The following is a 21,619-nucleotide window of genomic DNA, read 5'->3' as shown; positions in this document are numbered from 1 at the left end:
TTTTGTATTCTGCCTAATAGTGCTCTGTGAATATTGAAAAAAATAAATAAAAATCTGACCTGTCAATTTCAAGATTTTGTTCAAAATTCAACAAAAAATCTAACTGAATAGTCACATGACTTGTGTTCTCTGTTAACAAAAAAATTTACAATGTCCACATGAGGAGAATTAAGTCTGATGGTTTATGAAGTTAGGAAGATTGTAATACCTGAATTTGGCGTAGACTGTGGCTTCCTCTTCCTTCAGATGACTGCTAAAGTTGTTATTTTCCTCATTCTGTAGTACTTGTGTTCTAGAACCAAATGAGAGAGGCTTAGAAAATTAGAAAAGGTTTAAGACCGTGTTGGCTTACTCGTGTTAGATTATATTATTATCATAAGTTTCACTTGAATGTTTTGATATATGCACAGATGTCTCCAGGATGTACTTACATTTTTTTGCTACAGAGTAGTTGAAAGTAAAAACAAAAAAAAAATAAAATTGTGGATGATAATTGGTATGGGTCTTATACTTGTCCTTATTTTACATGTATTTCTGTAGTTAGGTTTGTAGTTTTTTTTTTTTTTTTTGAAAATTATAAACTATTGTGTTCTAATAGTGTAATATAAATATTAGAACACAAAATCTTAAATGTTTCCAAGATTTAAGTATGAATCTGCTTACTAAACAATCTTGAAAGGTGAACTATGTCTGGTGTGTTAAAAAAATTCTATAAAATTGACTGGATCCACTATTCCTAAAGGTGTGCTGTCCCTCCAATGTTTGTACTTCTTTATCAATTTTTGACTTGATTGCTTGGAACTGAACCTCTTCTACTGCATTATGTTTTAATATTGTGAATGCATTCCTGATAATACCATAGATGACCTGCTTAACCGTGAAAATATGTACTCCATGTTGTCATGTTTTTTTTTTCTTTTTCGGAAAAGATATGTACTGCCTTATATTTATTATAAATGTTACAACAGAATTGACAATAACCAAGAGACGAATGGAATACTACACTTTATATGACCACATTATCATTTAGAATGTAAGAGTAGGCACAAACATACTTCATGTGTGAATGCCTGGAGGAGTATTGCTTGGTATTCTGTTGAAATCCTTAAAAGGATTTCTATATTACATTCTGAGCATATGTGTCCATTCTATTGCTTGCTCCATTCACTCCTCTTCTAGTCTCCCCCTCCCCCAAAACAAATGAGAAACACAAACCAATATTTATCCACTTCACTGACAAATATAAAAAAGATGGGAGGAATTGCAGTTTGTTAAAGGTTGTAGCTTTTGTATGAGTTATTACCTCTTGTTATATCCGCTTCAATTGATGTTTTTCTCTCCTTTCGCCTCAACCCAAAAGTGAGGATTACACTACAGGATATGTAATATTTATAGGATATATTCAGTTTGAAATTCAAAATTCAAAATGACATTTATTGGTAATCTAAACGATGTACTGAGTGGGCGGGAATTGTGACTAAATTTGGTGTCCTTGATTAAGGAGATCCGAGTGAAATTGCCAATTATATTATTTTTTAATAACATGCTTTTCTTGGAAATTGCAATGCACATGGCTCAAGGTGTCAGTACACACCATTTTCTCCTTTTTAGATTTGTCTTCTCAATAAAAATATTTTATGTCTTTTTTTTAATAAAAAAAATAAACCTGTCATTATCATCATAATATTTAATCTTACTTTTTGAGAATGTACTATATACAAATGCAAGACACAAAGCAAAACGTAAGCAATATTTGTGGACAATAAAACGGCACCGTTTTTCCTTAGGCGGGAGTTTTGGCTCCATCACATTTCCCTAGGCTTTTGGCTATTATATATAGTAAGATAAGATTATATATAGTAAAACTATAATAACAATTGATTTCTATAACTGAGTTACTAGAGAACGAGCATATTTGTTCAATTTATAAAAATCCTAAACAATGATATATAAAATCTCTAAAGTTTCAGCACCGCATGCGTACATCTACACATTAGCTATTAATTCAGCAATTATTTGCTTGAATTTAAATAAGGATAACATTAAAAAATATAATCGATCCAAAACATATCTTCAATTGCACTATATAATATTTGATGTTATAATTTATATAATAATAATAATATATAAATTTAAATATTTTTAATATATTATAAGTTTATAACAAATTCATTCCGTGCATCACGCTGGTAAAATTATACTACTACTAGTAAAAAAAAAAATGTATACTTTCCAACTAAATTTCCAACTAGAAATTGTCAAATAAAATTAGTTGGGAGGTAATCTAAAAAGATACTGTATTGTCCGCACAACTTTTTTTTTTTTTTTTCAGCAATGGTTTTTGATGAAAAAGACGTACTAAATACCGCCATTCTCCACTTGGCAAGCTAGAGAAGTTCCTGTGCTATTTCTAGCGGACACGCAGACATCAATGGGTATCAGGCGGTTCACACAGATAGCAACAAGCGACGACGAAGGGGAAGCAGCGCCGCCGCCGTCGCGGCAGAATTCTCAGAAGCGCAAAAAAATGCTGCTTGGCGAGGATTACGAAGAAGAAGAAGGGGAGGAGCTGCAGAATCGGGAGGGAGAGGAGAGTGGTGGAGAGAAGCGGAAGGTGAGCAAGAGGAAAGCGGTGGAGGATGTAGAGGAGAGAGAGCCGGGGGAGGAAGAATGCGAAGATAATAACAGGAGGAATAGGAAGAAGAAAAAAGCGGTGGAAGAGGTGGAGCCGGAAACGGAACCCTCGGCCGGGGAGGAGGAGGAGCAAGATGAGCCGCAGGAGGACGCGAAACCCGTGGGAGATGTCGTTAGGGTTAGTGGCAAAGGCCGAGGACGGAGGAAACACTTCGACGCCTTCGAGTATGATGGATTTCGTTATGATCTAGTAAGTGTGATTTTGTGTTATTTTATTGATATTTCTGCTTGCTTAATTTGTTTGAGCTGAAAAGAATTTCCTGATATTGAATTAGGGGTTGCCTTTCTAATTGAAATCATCTTTATTATTTAGGGCTTGATTGTTTTGTGTGGTTTGGCATTGCAAAAAATTGAGTCTTTAGATTTTTTTTTCTGCTTGTTTGCCTAGTTTTGTAATGAACTGGACTAGTAAACTGGAAAGCAATAGTGTATTCATGGAAAGATATTCAAAAAAGGACAGCAGTTTATTGCATAAGAAGGGAAATTGAGCTTACAGAGCAAGCATCATTTTCAACCTGTAATGAAAAATTCTGTCTCAGTTTTATGACTTAGAAGAAAATTTTGAATATCAGTAACCACTGTTGATTTGGCTGCCCTTCTGTTATTGCAACTTCAATTAAATGTGATGACACCCACCCTTTCTTCCTTTCATCCAAATAGATCTCAGCCTCCCGCCCCCGTCAAGTACTTTAACCTGGTATCAGTACCACCGCCCCCTTTAGCCTTCAGCCTTTACCCTGCTGCAGTTCATAACAGGTTTGCTCTTTGCGATGGGCTAGATTGATTGCTTTAGTGAGAAATTCCTTTTGAAGGACTAGGGAGATCAAATTGCTCCCTGAGTGACGATTTCAATTAGTAAGTTAAAAAACTCAGAGTAGAATGTTTTGGATACCATGGCTAGGAATAACCCTAATCCTTCATCCTGTTGGCTAAATTTCCAAATTCTCAAGTAAGCGAAGTCTCTCGAGTTTAGTTGTATTACATTTGCTATCTATTTGTAGTTTAGGTTGTCATTACCTTCACTATTTATACTTTTAAGATTTAAATTGTTAACTTGTTTACTGATAACTCATGGCTTTCCGTAATAGCTACAGAATTTGAAGGGAACATGTACCTAGATTGCTATAGCCATTAATAGTTCCAAGAAACTTTTTAATGGCAAACAAATGCATTATTCATTGATATTAATCATTGTTTCTAGCAGCTCTTCATTCTCTATTTAAAAATGTTACCGTTACTAATTAGTAACAATGTAACATGATAAAGAGTGTGTGGCATCCGAACTGCTCTGCACATGCTACATTTATTCTTATTTGTAGTCTAAGGGGGCGTTTGGTTCAAACATTGGAATTGAAATCGCAATTGGAATCAAATACTTGGCCATTGTAATGGGTTTAAGTGGAAAAAGTCTCTAGTAAATAGGAATTGGAATAAAAATAAATAAATAAATAAGTAATTAAAATAAAAATAAATAAAAATGTATAATATATACATATACACATACACATACATATATTTGTATATATATTAAAGTTCCATATTAAGTGCATGGACAATAACTTTTTTTATTTTCTTATTTTCTTCCTCATTTTTGATTCATATTCAAAATTAGAGGAGGAAAAGGATAATGGGTTTTATGATTACTAAAGGATTTGAATCCTACAGTAGGATAGCAAAAGTAGACAAACAAACATGGCAATGGGAATCAAATCCGATAGTAGGGTACAAAAGTCACCAACCAAACGCCAAATAAATTGTCTTGAACTCTCTATGTAATACAATCTTTGACTTGCTAGATTTAATCTGTTAAATGTCTAACTGTAAGAAGGAATAATAAGGCTTATTATGGTACTGTTATAAACTGCAATTTCGAGTTGGACTAGAAATGGACTGGTTGGTAGGCAAGTTTAATTTTTTCCGATGGAAAGTACATTGTATGAGTTCTTTTTAGGGGTTGGTTCCGGGGTTATTTTCTTTTTTATCTGTAAGACACTACCAGTTAACCGGTTTTCGCAAGTCTCCAATTTCCTTTTTGTTATTATGTGCTTGTGTTACCAGTAAGAATTACCCAAGAGATATGCATAGTGGATCTCGTGCACTGTGCTTCCTTTTTCTTATGTTACTGTGTGTTATTATTGTGTAGGAAGATCCAGTGCTCTTAGTTCCTGCGGAGCCAAATCAGAAACCTTATGTTGCTATTATTAAGGTATTTGTTGTCATTATGAACAGTTTTTAATTTAATTTATTTTTATTTTTGTTTCTCACTTCAAACTTTTATTGATGGTTATCAATAATGGAATTTCAACATGTCTTTCCAAATCTAGTGGAGACTGTCCAAATTTTCAGCATGTGGAAGTTGCTATGTTCTAGTTCAAATTTGCATTAAGTTTTGAGTCCGTTACTTCCCTATTCTTGTTACTTATGTTAGTGGCCATTATGTGTATTAAAGTTGAGTCAAAATAATTCCTTTTACTGCTATGAATAATTAAATGCCTACCTAAAAGTAGAGTTCAGTGTACCCATAAGATTTCCTGATCTCAATTATTCCCTCCTCTCCTTTTCTTATGCAAGATCAAGCTGGTTTTAAATGCCTGTTTTCATAGTTCCTTTTCCATTTCTCACTTTCTATGAGTTCCTATTCCTTTGGAGAGTGGTGTTCCTAAGAATGATTTGTTCCAGGAGTAGACAATGCTTCAAATATATTATCCAAACAATGAATAATGAATTTTGACTGTCCTGGTTGTCTCCTCCAATCACCACTCTTATCAATGAGTTCTTATTTAATTTTGGGTGGGTTTTTGGGGGTGGGCATTTGCAGGATATTTCCCAGACCAGCAAAGGGAGCATGATGGTTACTGGACAGTGGTTCTATCGACCTGAGGAGGCAGAAAGTAGAACAGGTGCAAACTGGCCTTCACGTGATACAAGGGAATTGTTTTATAGCTTTCACCGTGATGAGGTTCCTGCAGAGTCTGTCATGCACAAGTGTGTTGTACATTTTATCCCCTTAAACAAACAGATTCCAAATCGCAAGCAACATCCTGGTTTTTTCGTCCAAAGAGTCTATGATACCGAGCAGATGAATCTTTTTAAGTTAACAGATAAGGATTATGAAGATAACAAGCAGCATGAGATTGATCTCCTTGTTCAGAAAACATTTTCGCGACTTGGAGATCTTCCTGATATTGTGCTCGAGGATGCTGCAGCTGTACAGGAAGATCATTTTTTTAAGAGTAAACGTCTTTTGAGGAAAAAGAGCATCCCATCTTTGGATGTCTCTAGAAAGGATGATGCACCCAGTAGAAATGGCCAATTTCTAAAGGCAGAAACACCAGGAAGCTGTGTAGACACTGCATCAGAGTATTTCAAAATACTTTCAGATTTCAATGCACTTACTGGTGAAAAACACCGTGACAAGTGGTTGGAAAAGCTGCTTCAAGCTATTCAGTTTATGAGTAACCCTGGGGGTAGGGGTAAGGATGATGCTAAAGAAAAAGGTGTTTCTGATGTCACTGATCTTACAAGTAAAACTAGTTCCTCAAACCTTGTAAATGAGTCTGACGAAAACAAGTCAAATGTATGCATTCTGTTCTTCTGACTGTTAATGTTCTTCAGATTGTTTTGATTACTTTCTAGAATACCAGGGTATAGTAGGATTCCTTTTGAGATGTTTTGCTCTTTTATTCCACAGGGAGACACAAATATTTGTTGGCCAGACACTGCTGTTCCTGCAGTAGTTGCTGTTGAGAAAGCTGCACATGAAGCACTTTTGTCTGATTTCCAGAAGTACAACCAAAAGATGCGGCAGTTATCTTTTAATTTTAAGGTTAGGTTTGGAGATGATTTTCTTTAGCCATGTTTACGGATATGTATGATGTATCTATCTCAGGGATGACAGTAATGGATTGATTAGTATAATTGAAATATACTGTTTTCTCTGAATGTGACCTTTTAGAATGACATTAGGGAGGAATACATAGATGTCCATCCATGGTGTTTTATTTGTAAGAATCTTAGCTTTTATTTAATCTTCATTAAATTAAATGTAGATTTTCAAATTCTTTTTCTTTATTTTTTTTGCAGAACAATGTGCAATTAGCCCAACGGCTTTTAAATGGGGAGTTGGAAGCATATCAAATATTGAACATGTCGCCAAATGAGTTAAAAGTAAGGGTTTTTATTGGCATGAATGGCTTGACCCACCATGTAAATATGTAATTTTTGGAGCTTAACAATGATATCTTCTTAAGCTGCTTACCTTCATGAAAATTGATCATATACAATTTCCTAGTTGTTAGAATTGTCTTCCTTGAGCAGTGTGAACTAAGCCTTGGGAGCTGAAATGAACATACTGTAGCCTTGGGAGCTGAAAAGATTATTGGGTAGCTTTGTAGGTTTACTATTTGAGCATCTTTTATGTGTATATATATTGTGTAATCTTCTTTCAGTAAAAGACATGAAGTAAGATAGTTAATATATTTTCAGCCATTTCTCTCTTCTTGATTCTTCATCTTGCTTCCTCCTAACTGGCGGGTGGTGTTATTCTCCACCCGCCAGGCCTATGATTCTTACAAACTCAACACTAGTCTTCATTAAAAATGTGGAAGTTTTTCTTTTTCTATTCCTCAGGAATTTCAGATTTGATATTAGCATATTGTTTATCATTGCTATATCCCTATAGACTATAGTCGATACAACTAGAGTAGGATTATGGTTTAGTTGCGTTTTGTGTTATCATTGCTATATATAATTGTTTATTCTTCAATTGAATTTCAGGAGGGATTGACAGCAGAAGAGATTGCACGCAGAAAGCCTGATGAGCAAGAGCTCATACAGGTTCTTTTTTTTGTTTTGTTTGAATCACTGATTCTCTTTTCTTAATCAATCTATTGAGTTATTCAACTGCTTATTCTTCACTTGGTAATTAGTTATGGACTTATGGGGAGGATAATAGTTGTCATGTGTAAGATAATTTTTTGGAGTGGAGGCCTCCAATGGATGGAGTTGTGAAAATGCATACCATCACTGTGAATAAAGCCATGCTTTATTTCTCTTCAGGAGCATATAATGGATTTCATCCTATGTAGCACCATGAAAATGCTGTGACCTTTACTCTTCTTCTTCTTCTTCTTCTTTTTTTAATTTTTTAATTTTTAAATAAATGTTTTATTTGATATATGGCACAGATGACTGATGCTCGGTGCAACAGATGTACTGAGAAACAAGTGCGTCTCTTAGAAATCATTCAGACGGGACATGGGGACCGTTATCAGGTCTGTCTCTTATTTCATTGATGCCTTTGCTATAATTTGTATTGATATTGCGTGTAAAACTGTTCGATATTGTATCTTGCTAGTAGATAAAGTATTACCTCTAATCCTCTTCCATCCCACAAAAAATTGTTTGAAGAACACTTGGAGTTCAAATGAATAGATATAGGGAACTATACTCAGTGCACTATCAACAATTAACAATTAATTAGATAAGAGGGTAGTGGAAGGCTTCTTATCTGTCTCCAAACTTTTATCAATGTGTGTGGTCTCTCCATCGACTAATTCTTCCCTTTTAAATTGGAGCCATAATGACTCTCCCTGTACTTCTGTAGTCAAATTTTTGGGTTTCTTTAATAATCAGATTGGCAAAAAATGGGGACACCATCCCCTCCGAGTATAGTGTGATGAGCAGTTGGGAAGGAACTTTCCATTTACTCTATTGGGCTTAGAGGACTGCAGTGAAGGCTTTGAAGTTCATATTCGAAACTTCTGCCAATTTTATGTTCTGAACTATGCATCAGAGTATTTTTCTTGTGGGTTTTCTATAAATTTGGTGCAAAAGAAAAAAGAATCATATTTTGATTTCCTTTTATGAATTTAACCTAGTTAAAGTTCGATATGCCTTGAAGGCTTGAATGGCCTTGAAACGACGTTTCTTGTCATAGATAAGTTTGCTCCCTTTGGGGTACTGATTGCTATTTCTGTGCCAGCTGGAGTGTGGACCTTGTGGTAATACCTGGTACGCATCAAGAGACGAAGTTGCAACGCTCACTATACAAGAGCAAACCGCCAGAAAAAATGTTGGCACTGAACCATTGGTCGCTCCAAAGTTTGAGGACAGAGAGAAGTTGGCTAATGCCCATACAGACGAGGAAGAAGGCAATGACATTCTTAAGAAAACAACGGAGGTAGGGCTGGATAGTCAGAAATCACCCGACGAAGCTAGACCCAAAGATAACTCTGCTGCTAACAATGCCGAGTGACCATGCTACTAGTTTCTGGCCGGCTTCAATACACCAGGTTATTTGTGTATATATTTAGTTATACCAATACAGCCATACTTGTTGCTTGCTAGTGTACTCATCATAGTCTTTTATAAAGTTGACAATAATTCTAGGGTTTATTTAGTTTGTACGGGTCCTCCCCCTTTTACATAGACATTGGTGGTGTCTTTATAGAAGTTTAGCTCAGGCATTGTTGCTACCTCTCTCTACAGCATTATTGTCGGTCGTTCTTTTCTTTACTCAATTTGTTGGTTACTATTAGTGCTCCATGCAATATAGAGTCGTTAGTTATGACCGTGATATCTTTACTCGATTTGTTGGTTACTATTAGTGCACCATGCAATATAGAGTTGTTAGATATGACCATGTTATCATGCACTCTCTTTTTGAATTGTTCCCTCTCAGTGGAGAACTTTATTGAGTCAGTGTTATATCCTGTGAATGAAGAGAATTATGTTGCAGGTTACAATATAGGCATATAGCTATCCTTGTGTATATTTTTTGAATCACTTTATTAACCTGCTTTTGTGTAATAACCTGCAAATCACACAGGAGAGGTAAATTGCACTAGGAAGATCCTATGTGATGAGTTCGATTGAAAGGGTATTAGCAAGAATTGAACTGCACTAAGAAGATCTTATGTGATACTTCACCTACTCGATCACTTTTTTTGGTGTTAGTTGTTCATTATATTGAAAGTTTATTGAGGTGGAGTGCAGTACCCAGGTGATAACCGAGCAAATTTTGCTTAGGAGTTGAAATTTTTACATCACTTCATAGTAAGATTAGAGATGCACTATTAGAAAACAACATTGGTCACAAGGATACAAGGCACACAATGAAAAAGAGTATAGCTTATAGTTTCATTTGTAATATTTTTGTTGCATATGATTTGTAGCAAAAAAATGCCCAAGTTTTGTAGTTATGTTGTGTATATTAAGAAAATGATATGTGGACTTTCAAGGAGTAAACTTCCAGCCAAGCGTCGATTTCCTTTGTTATTTAGAGTTTAGATTTGTTTTGTCCAAAATTAATCAAATAATTTGCCTGTCTGGCACGTCTAGTCAACAAACTAGTTACTTGGGTGCCTAAGGAATGAATAAATTTCTTTGGTCTAGCCTCTAGGTGTGCGTAATTGGCTGCCTTGGTCAATTTACAGAATTGCTGCACTAATATTTCGCATTTTATAAGATTAGATTAATAAGTCACTCAAATCTTTTCTCCTTTAACTTATGTTTCTCTGGTGTTAAGTTAAATATTTTGAGTTTGATAGGTATATGACGCTAAAGCTTTAAGATTTTTTTGAAAGTTGACATAAAATTATAAAATAGAGTTAATTCCCAAAACGGTCCTCCGACTATGACCTTTTCTTAATTTGGTTCCTTGACTTTTAATTGCACTCAAAGTGATCTTCCGATTATTGAATTTTAAGCCAAAGTGGTCTCCGTTAGCCTTGGCGTGAACATTCCGTTAAAATGAAGGACAAAATGGACAATTTATATTTTCTCTTGTTTAGACGATTGACCTGATGCGTTTTTTCATTTTTTCCCCAAATTATATTTTCGCCACCGTCTTCACCACACTACCATAGAAAGAACTCGGCCATTGGATAGCGGGTTTAAGCTGCAAAATTTTGCCAACAAATTGGGGTTTATGCATAATTAGCGTGGCTCTTCAAATCCACCAAAACCAAGAAGTTCTTCTTGTTGCAGTGATTGCAGGAGTACATCTTAGGCCAATGGCTCCGCCGGAAGTGATTTTTGATGCAGATTGTGGATTTCAGAGGGCGGAATTCTGCATCAAGTGATTCTTGTGCGTTTTGTTCCTTGAGCACCCAGCGAAAGGGCATAAGAATAGGGTGTTCCGGCCTGGCCCCGATTTGCCGCAGCATTTCCCGAGCTTCGCCAACGCCTCCGGCGTCTTGAACAGGTTCCCGTGAACTCGCATATGCATCCGGAGATTCGCGTCTCGCTTGAATCTCTTTCTGCATATCTCGCAGAAATAGATGTGCTCCGCTACCAGCTCCACCGCATCTAGCTCAACGATTTCCTAGTCCTCGCCGCCGGATCCGTTGCGACCTTGTTTTGGTCAAAAAAATCGCTCGACGATTTCCCTTTCCGCCGGATCCACTGTGACCTCGCCGCCGGATCCGCCGGATCATCCGCTGCTTGGGTGGAAGCGATGAGGGCGGTGCCGTTGACTATAATCTGGTGTATGGCGGTAGCGATCTCAATGGACACCATGTCCATCTCTTTTTCACCGAGGATAATGTTGTTGGAGATGAACTTCTGGAGGGAGTCGATTCTTGCTTAGACATTAGCAAGGTTCAGAGTCTAGGGTCAACGCCGCCGACCGCGACGACCTCAGGTGGCTTGGTAGGGGCAAACCTGAATTACCTGTTTTACCCTTCATTTTAACACATACTTCACGCCAAATCTAACGGATGACCATTTTGGCTTAAAATTTAATAGTCGGGGGATCACATTAGGTGCAATTAAAAGTCAAGGAATCAAATTAAGAAAAGGTCATAGTCGGAGGACCATTTTGGGAATTAACTCTTATAAAATATATTTGAGACCATCTCCTTTATAGACATACATATCTAAACACTTTACTCGATTAACAATTGGATTACATTACTAATAATTTTATTTCAATAAGATTCACACCTTTAAATATATTACTCCGTAATACACAATATATCTTTATATTGCATTTACATAAAATATAAATGGTAAAAATCATTTACAGTTTAATGAAATACTCTTGATATTGCTTTCGGAAATTTAGTACAGTAAAGAAAATTAAAGTTTTTAGTGTTTGAGCCCGGAATCAAATCGGGGACCTCTAGTGCATGAGACTAGTGTGATAACCAACTACACCATCCAGACATCTTTGTTATGTTCTTTTGACTTTATATATTTAATTGTTGTATGAAATGTATGCATTTCACCTTTAACTCTTTAAGCCATTCGTTGGTATTATATTTTGTTAATGTAAATGTTTAGAGTTAATTAGCATCAAAATCATTATAATGTAATAAGTTATAGAATAAGTTTAGAAATAATAGAACATAAGGCTTTCCCCATTACTTGATATTAGCACAAAATTTTAGGACAAAAAATTAATGGATGAGTTTTTTTTACAAATGTTAAGAGTTGAATTTTGGGGATGTTTTTCTCCTGCACTCCACCCAATTTTCTTTATCCTAATCACACTTACAAAAACTCTTCAAAAATCACACTAAAATTTTAACTCGATCTCATGACCTCACATATGAAAGAATCACTACACGCCATTTAAGCATAATGTGCCTGACATTATAAAGAGATATATTAATTGGCATCTTAAAATGTATAGTGTCTTGTCTAAGATTCTATCTTGATATCTTCTTTTTTTTTTTTTGCTTGAAATCTTAATATGAATTACAACTCTTTTATCATTTGAGGTATTTCTTTGCTATTAGTAATCTCTTCTTTTATCACCTTTCAGCTTTAGCATTAATTTTTATATTTTCACACATTCTTTCTTTTATTGGTTGTAGTTGTGGATAGCTTGTCATCTCTCATTTGTTAAAATTAAATTTTGACTAATGAGTTTGTGGCTTTTGGTTATACAATCATAATATTTTTACTACCCAGTCATAATAGTCTGATCTCGCGATCAACAGTGTGGCAATCTTATGCTAAAATAGTCTTTTAATTTTCAGACTACACTTTTAAAATTAATTAATTAATATATTTTTTAAAATTTTTAGATTTCTTAAACTATTGTTATGTTAAATGTATACTTTTCACTTTTAAACAATTTTCTAGGTTTTTCTTTATACTCTTTCTTCCTTTTGAATTTTTCAATAAGTATCATTGTGGATGACATCAAAAAAATAACAAAAGTCTTTTCACCCTTTTAAGCTTTTTATTTTTTATTTTTGTTAAACATTTTGTAAATTGTATTGCCCATGCATTAATTAAAGATCAATTTCTATGTATGATTATATTGAGTGGTTTTATAACTACCCCTTTTATTGTTGATGTACTAAATTTCAATCTTGCTAATTAATGAATTTCGTTTACTTTCCAAAAATGAAAGTGTTACCTTTGTTAGAGCATCTCAATAGGAGAATTTTCAATGGATTTTTGCAGCTTTTTTTGCCAATGTGGAAGAGAGAGAAAAGTAGATAGAGAAGGTTTGAATTACCCTACAAGAACTTGATTTTTTTGTGAGTCCAATTGAATCATGTGCTCCATCCAACTAAAAGTCTAAGCTGATAGTTGGACTGCACATTTATGTTTATATTATATTTATGCTCACACGCCCCCTCATGTGTGCGGGCCGATTAACTTTGATGGGCTCCAAGCAACACGTGGACCATAGATTTTTTTTTTTACGGGTGACACAGAGTTTCGAACCCATGATCTTTTGCATAGCTCTGATACCAAATTAAAGCATGTGCTCCGTGTCAAAGAAAAATAATCACTCATGTCGCGAATAATTGGCTCTGAAACTACCATAAAAAAAACCCTGTTCATTTGGATTGCTCAAGTCATATATTTTTAGCATAGAACAATCCTCTTTCATGTAACCCTGTTCATTTGGATTGCTCAAGCCATATATTTTTAGCATAGAACAATCCCCTTTCCTCTTTCCTGTACCATCTACAAATCAAATCATGATCAAAGTCTTCTTTGGACAACCTCCAAACAGTGCATGGTGTTTGATCAAGTAGTAGTTCACCGGTAACACGCTCCTTGCCATCTACTTTATAATTAATTTTAAAAGTAGATTTCAATTCAAAGGTCGACGCTGTGTCCGCAGTTATTTAGAGTTTTTTTACGGGTGACGCAGAATTTCGAACACATGACCTTTTGCATGGCTCTGATACCACGCCCCCTCATGTGTGTGGGCCGATTGACTTTGATGGGCTCCAAGCAACACGTGGACCATAGATTTTTTTTTACGGGTGACACAGAGTTTCGAACCCATGACCTTTTGCTTAGCTCTGATACCAAATTAAAGCATGTGCTCCGTGTCAAAGAAAAATAATCACTCATGTCGCGAATAATTGGCTTTGAAACTACCATAAAAAAACCATGTTCATTTGGATTGCTCAAGTCATATATTTTTAGCATAGAACAATCCTCTTTCATGTAACCCTGTTCATTTGGATTGCTCAAGCCATATATTTTTAGCATAGAACAATCCTCTTTCATGTAACCCTGTTCATTTGGATTGCTCAAGCCATATATTTTTAGCATAGAACAATCCACTTTCCTCTTTCCTGTACCATCTACAAATCAAATCATGATCAAAGTCTTCTTTGGACAACCTCCAAACAGTGCATGGTGTTTGATCATTTGGACAACCTTCAAACAGTGCATGGTGTTTGATCATGCAAACAGTGCATGGTGTTTGATCATGTAGTAGTTCACCGGTAACACGCTCCTTGCCATCTACTTTATCATTAATTTTAAAAGTAGATTTCAATTCAAAGGTCGACGCTGTGTCCGTAGTTATTTAGAGTTATTTAGAGTTTTTTTACGGGTGACGCAGAATTTCGAACCCATAACCGTTTGCATGGCTCTGATACCACCAAATTGAATCATGTGCTCCATCCAACTAAAAGTCTAAGCTGATAATTGGACTGCACATTTATGTTTATATTATATTTATGCTCACAAGTCCACTAGGAGAGAGAAATAGTATAAGAGAGGCTCAGTGTTGCACATTTGGCGCACATACAGCGCCTCGCCAGCAGAGGGGCTCATTAATTGTTTTTTGTTTGTTTGTTTGTTTTTTTTTTTTGTATCATATTTGCCTTTTTCTCTTTTTTCTTCTTTTCTTTCCATTTTCTTTGTACATGACATGCAAAAATCAATGCTAAAATTCAAACTATTGAGGATATTATTAATATGAGTTTTTCTTGTGCTAAATGATCTCAAATTATATCACTAATTTACTTGCTAAGGGCGACATTGCGTGGTTAAATAAAGGAGACTCATTCATTATTAACCAAACTAGTATTTTCGCCCGTGCGTTGCACGAAATAAATTTGTTATAATATTTTAAGAATATTTGGATCGATATACAATTATATAAATTATAACATCAAATATTATATAGCGCAATTGATGAAATTGGTTGGATTGATTATGTTTTCTGATGTTTTCTTTGCTTGAATTAGAGCAAATAATTGTCCAATTACCCGTGCGATTCACGGATAAATTTTTGTATTATTTATTTAGATAATAAAATTAAAGATATTAAAAAAATCTAATATTGAACATGTACATTTATTTGATTATAAGATTAGTGCAAAAGTATCACTCAATTAATTGAATAATATATGACTTGTTTGTTTACAATTATCTTAAAAAGATCGATATTTAATATAACTTAAGTAATTATATTATTACAAAAATAAATATGAAAAAATGAGAAAATAATTTAACTTTAATTATTAGGAGTATAAAAATAAATTCAACGACCAATATTTAGCTTAATTACCATAATAATTATTAAGCAATTATTATTAGTCAATTACACTAAATTAATTATTTTTCATTAACATGAATATCAATTTGTATATACAAAAATTATTATTATTATATATTAAATATGTTCGACCTTCTGCAGTGTTCATGTCACACGTGTACTAATTAATTTGATCAACGACATTTAAAGTTGGTGAGAGGATTGCTTAACCTTCTAATTAATAAATATTAATTATTATGGAGTACTATTTATTAATATAATTAATTGATTAATATTTAATTCATATAATTATAATAATATAATTGCCGATTATATTTCCAATGAAATATTAATATATTCATTTTATTTTTCGTAATATTTTAATTTCCTTTTGAATATATTCATTTTCTTTTTCCTTTATAAAACCAATTATTGATTGTCATTCCTTTTTCCTTCATATTTTTTTCCTATTATTTCATTTGTTGGTTACTAATTCTTTTGTAAGGAAAACTATGCTATATTTCCAGTGAAATATTAATATATTCATTTCTTTTTTCCTAATATTTCATTTCCTTTTAAATATACTCATTTCATTTTCCCTTCATAAAAACAATTAATATTGATCTCCATTCTTTTTTCCTTCATAATTTTTTCCTAATATTTCATTTGTTGGTTACTAATTTTTTCATATGAAAAGTTGTGCTATATTTCCAGTGAAATATTAATATATTTCTTTCGTTTTTCCTAATATTTCATTTCCTTATAAATATATTAATTTCCATGTTCCTTCATAAAAAAATTAATATTCATTTCCATTTTTTTTCCTTCATAATTTTTTCCTAATATTTCATTTGGTGGTTACTAATTTGTTTGTAGAGAAAGTTGTGTGATATTTCCAGTGAAATATTAATATGTTCATTTCGTTTTTCCTAATATTTCATTTCCTTTTGAATATATTAATTTCCTTTTTCATTCATAAAAAGAATTAATATTATTTTACATTCCTTTTTCCTTTATAATTTTTTCCTAATCATTCATTTGGTGGTTACTAATTATTTCGTAGGGAAAAAGTTGTGTTATATTTCCAGTGAAATATTAATATATATTCATTTCCTTTTTCATTCATAAAAAGAATTAGTATTATTTTACCTTCCTTTTTCCTTTATAATATTTTCCTAATCATTCATTTGGTGGTTACTAATTATTTCGTAGGAAAAAGTTGTGTTATATTTCTAGTGAAATATTAATATATTCATTTCATTTTTCATAATATTCCATTTTTATTTTGAGTATATTCATTTCCTTTTTCCTTCATCAAAACAATTAATATTGCTTTCCATTCATTTTTCCTGATAATTGCCAATTAATTGGCCTGATTCTTTGCCAATTAGTAAGAAAATATTAATAACAGATTCCCGTGTAATATTCATTTTCTTTTCGTTCATAAAATTTTAATATTAATTTTCATATGATTAAAAAGTAATATAATTATAAAAATATAATTGTTGATTATATTTTCAGTGAAATATTAATAAATTTATTTTGTTTTTCCTTCTAAATAATTAATATAATTATAATTATAATTATAATTGTCGATTATATTTCCAGTGAAATATGAATATAATCATTTCCTTTTTCCTTCATAAAAGGAATAAATATTCATTTTCATTTCTTTTTCCTTCATAATTTTTTGCTAATATTTCATTTGGTGGTTATTAATTTTTCCATAGGGAAAGCTATGTTATATTTATAGTGAATTTTTATTATTAATCTTCTTTTTCATTTGGTCTGATTCCTGTGCCAATTAGTAACATTAGTAACGTAATATTAATAACAGATTTCCGTGTGTAATATTTATTTCCTTTTTCATTCATAAAAAGATTTTAATATTCATTTCCATATAATTAATAAGTAATATAATTATAAAAATATAATTGCCAATTATATTTCTAATGAAATATTAATATATTCATTTTCTTTTTCCTTCAGAAATATTAATATGATTAATATAATTATAATAATTTAATTGTCAAAATAAATTCATTTCCTTTTTTGTTCAATTTTAAATCAATTATTAATATTAATTTATTTTTTCTAATGACCTAAATTCCGTGCCATTTAATTTAAAGTTAATTATTTTTTCAATATTCTTTTTTTTGAACTATAATTTCACCTCTGAACATGGTATGAATAAACGAATAAAACAACTACATATTCAAAGTAATGTAAAACCATGAAATGTTAAGATTTAAACAAATTACACAAATTTAAAATTTGAAATCTTTAATGCCCAAAAACATAAAATGTCTAGGATTTCAACAGAAAAATATTTCATTAATTGCTTCTCAACTTTCACATCTCTTAACAAATCCATTATCCTTTGCATCACATTGCTTATTAGGCTCCAAATATCTGCATTTGTAATTAAAGGATCAAGAGAGCTGGAAATATAAGATTTCAAATATAAAAGAATAGTTAAAAAAAATCAATTAAAAAAGAATAGTTAATACTTAGAATAAAAGTTGTAGTTATTTGACAAATTAGCTTACCTTTCGACAATTGAAGCTACCAACAATTAACCCCATCGCTTGTGATTGCAAAATATAAGACCCTGCAATGAGTGTAACCAAAAAAATCAAAAAAGATAAAGATAAAGATAAGAACAGTAAAAAAAAAAAAGAAGTAAATATGTCAAACTTTTATGGAGAAGGGTGGTTCTTCCTATGTACATTGATACTTTCACAAACGAAAAACAATAGAACTAAGAGAGATTAAAATTGGTGATTGTGGTGGTTGATTGGGTTTCTTCTTGTATTTATAGCCATAAAGAGAGAGAGAGAGAGGCAGAGCTATTATTGGTAATTGGTAATTGGTAATTCTTTTGATTAACATTCATATATTTTCACCATTAACGTAATAATAACATATCTTTTGGTAATAATTGGTAATTGGTAATAAATAAATGGAATTGTAAACAAATAGGTATTGGAATATAATATATATGGAATTCAATTATAATTAATAGAATTCCATACAATTATAGCTATTTGTTTATGACAAATTATAACTAATATATTTTTATATATTATTATATAGATATAGATATAGATATAGATATAGATTATATTTTCAAAAAAAAATATAGATATAGATTATTATTCTACCATAATAAATAAATAAATAAATCTATACCATAAACATTTGTCAGTTGTATTACATTAATGCATGTATATGTATTAATCTATAAAATATAAATATACTATCATAATCATTAATTAACATAAACAATTTTCAGTGGTATTACATTAATGCAATAATTACTATCATAATAATTATCATAATTACTAATAACAAATTACCATAATTACTAATAACTAATTACCAATCTATACTATATATAATATATTATGATTACCATAATTACTAATATTATGATAGAATAATATTAATTAATTATAATTAGAATAATAATTACCATATTACTAAAATGCCCCTACGTTTGGGCGGGAAAATTTTGGAGAAGGATAATGCTTTTATATATAGTACTAGTATTTTACCCGTGCGATGCACAGATGATAGTAATGCTATTAATTAATTAAAGTTATTTGACTATAATACTCACATACATCAAATTGTATACAATTTTGAAACAAAATTTGTATTATAAAAATGTTACAAATTATTAAATACTTTATGGTACACAACATTGGTAGAGTAATTACTACAGTCTCCTCCTTCATTGGCTATCACATTTTTTTAAACCTTTTGAGTTACTAATCCTTAAAGCAGCAACGTAAAGTTGATCGTGAACAAACACTGATTTCCTTAAATATATAAATTATATATCTATGTTCAACATACATATATTCATGCACACCAAGCCTAAGTTATGAGCCTTTCTCAAAAAAAAAAAAAAAAAAANAAGCCTAAGTTATGAGCCTTTCTCAAAAAAAAAAAAAAAAAAAGAAGTTATGAACCCAAATATAAAACGAAAAACCAAACCCTAATTCACTCAGCCCAACGATCCATATCCCTGAGCTGAGCTCCTCCTTCTCTCTAAACCCTCATCTTTATGCGATCCACTGTAGATCGCGTATACATATCTTAATTCATGCTTATCCAGCTAATCCATGCCTTTAAGATTACGGTTCAATCACCATTTTCTACCTTGCGATTTCTGAAATCGTTTCCCTTAAAAATATCGATTTGGAATTTGTGTTTATCGGTGGTGTCAAAATCTACTCTACACCGTCTTCCGCCACTTAGAGAGCAGCTACACTGTCTTCCGCCACTTAGAGAGCAGCTACTGGTATTGCTATCTTCAACATATGTCGATTCTTCCTTAAATCTTATTTTTATTGAAAATATTTTCATTTTTTACAATTCATTGCTTATTTCCTAGGTTGTATTTAAAAACAATTATGTAATTCCTACAAATCCCCAAATTGAGTTTAGGGTTAGGTCAAATGTAAAACTGCATAATTTAATTTTAAACCTGTTTCAACCTGCAAAATGTATAATTTGAAAAACAATTTGCTCCGAAAAATGAATTATATTTGTAAATTATTAATTGTTGAATAATATTGTATTCTATTTTTTTAACTGATCCGGTTAAAATGTGTATAGAAGAGTATGTAATGGTGTAATCAGTAAATAATCTTTTTTTTTTTTAAATTTATGGCAAATGATGTAAATATCATAATACTAATTTTTTTAATTTGTAATTTCTTTTATGTTGAAACCTGAAACAATTACTTTGGATTGGCATCAGTTTCTAAGATGTTTTACTAACAAAAACCCAAAAAAACAAACAACAAAAAACAAAAAAACAAAATTGCTACCTTCATTAGTCCAATATAGAGTAAGATGGTGTTACTATTATGTGTTCAATAGTTGTTTAAACTAATTTTTAAACTTGCATTTTAAATTTTTTTACAGTAATCAAATGTAATGGAACACTATGATATAACAGACAATGCAGAAACTTATTTTTTGAGGGGCAGATTATGACTTCCACAGAAATGTGATGCCTTAACTTCTCTTAGTATTTCCCATATGATGACTTAAAAAATTTGATGCATTTTTTCAACTACTTCTTTCATGTGCCATGTGACTTACTAAATCTCATGCAATTTTATTTTTATTTTCATGTAGCAACTTGAATAGTTGAAAAAATGTGAAATTTTGATATTCAGTGATATGAAATACATGAAAAATGTTTTAACTTTAAATGTTGTAATATCACTATATTATTAAGTCAGATTTTAGACTGAATTTTTTTTCCAACTTGTAACAACACAGTAGAAAAGAAAGGAAATTTGATTTCTTTACACAACTAATACTATCTTATGAATACATTCTTTTACTACAATTACGATGCTAAAAAGTGTAAATAAATACCTATTACTACAATTGAAGCAGTCAAACTGTACTATTTCGATAGAATAGAATAGCTAAATTTTACTGTCTTACTTTATATAGGATTACAAATTCATTAGAAATACCTGATAAAAATGTACATGTATTCATTTTTTGCTATAAGTACAACTAAATAAACCACCCAGGCTGCATCTGTCTACTTGATTTCTTGCTCTGCATTCCTTGCCACTTGTTAATATCCAGATTGCAATGTTTGCTATAGTTACCTGCAACTTTGTTTAGGAAAATAGAAAACAGGGATGCATTCCTTGCGCATCCCTTGCTTTTGCAGTATGTATGTACCTAGACAATTGCAAAACAGATTGATTTGTTTAAAATATATAATGAAAACAATGTTACTCCTAATAAGGATAAAAAAAAATATTACAGCAAATCTTAACATTACCTCTTTGTCATGGAATAAGCATTCCTTTCTTTTGCTTGTTGTGCCTCACTCATATTCTCTCCTACTATGGAGAGGGCTAATCTGACTTGCAAGCTAAACTAATTTGAGGATGTATGGAGTCATGGAGATGGCATTTCAAAAACAACTTCAAGGATTATGGTAGTAGCTTTCATTTGAGGATTTCGTTGTCAGATATTTGAACTATTTATAGATAAACTAATCAGTGTTATATATTAATAATTGTTATTGGAGAGTGAACTGGTAAGTGCTTTAATTTAATGCTGTGGCTGTGCCCTTTCGGTTCTTTTATCTTTTTTTTTTTTTTTTTTTTTTTTTTTTTTTTTTAATTTTTT

The 21,619-nt window shown here is 31.9% G+C and overlaps 2 protein-coding genes and 1 pseudogene across 3 annotated transcripts in view; 2 read left to right on the top strand and 1 right to left on the bottom strand.

Annotated features, from left to right (window-relative positions):
- Nucleotides 1–2,361: 2,361 nt before the first annotated feature.
- Nucleotides 2,362–9,337, top strand: LOC116002567 (uncharacterized protein DDB_G0283697-like). Its single transcript, XM_031242734.1, has 8 exons — nt 2,362–2,884; nt 4,838–4,900; nt 5,513–6,271; nt 6,386–6,520; nt 6,778–6,861; nt 7,471–7,530; nt 7,881–7,967; nt 8,678–9,337. Exons 1-8 carry the CDS (start codon nt 2,432–2,434, stop codon nt 8,948–8,950), a joined length of 1,914 nt encoding a protein of 637 aa, XP_031098594.1. The 5' UTR covers nt 2,362–2,431; the 3' UTR covers nt 8,951–9,337.
- A 1,285-nt stretch (nt 9,338–10,622) lies between these two features.
- LOC116001059 lies at nt 10,623–12,270 on the bottom strand (annotated as a pseudogene).
- Nucleotides 12,271–19,447: 7,177 nt separating this feature from the next.
- Nucleotides 19,448–21,619, top strand: part of LOC116001908 — a 5,869-nt gene continuing 3,697 nt past the window's right edge. The window contains exon 1 of one of the 2 annotated variants that reach the window (XM_031241865.1): nt 19,448–19,751. In XM_031241865.1, coding sequence (XP_031097725.1) covers nt 19,554–19,751 — 198 coding nt within the window. In that variant the 5' untranslated portion in view covers nt 19,448–19,553. The remainder of the gene's footprint in view (nt 19,752–21,619) is intronic. The other variant, XM_031241863.1, reaches the window with a different exon arrangement.

Source organism: Ipomoea triloba, chromosome 13 (genome assembly GCF_003576645.1).
Source record: "Ipomoea triloba cultivar NCNSP0323 chromosome 13, ASM357664v1".
Classification (NCBI taxonomy): domain Eukaryota; kingdom Viridiplantae; phylum Streptophyta; class Magnoliopsida; order Solanales; family Convolvulaceae; genus Ipomoea; species Ipomoea triloba.
Note: the sequence above shows the minus strand (reverse complement) of the source record. Positions and strands in the feature narration are given on the sequence as shown.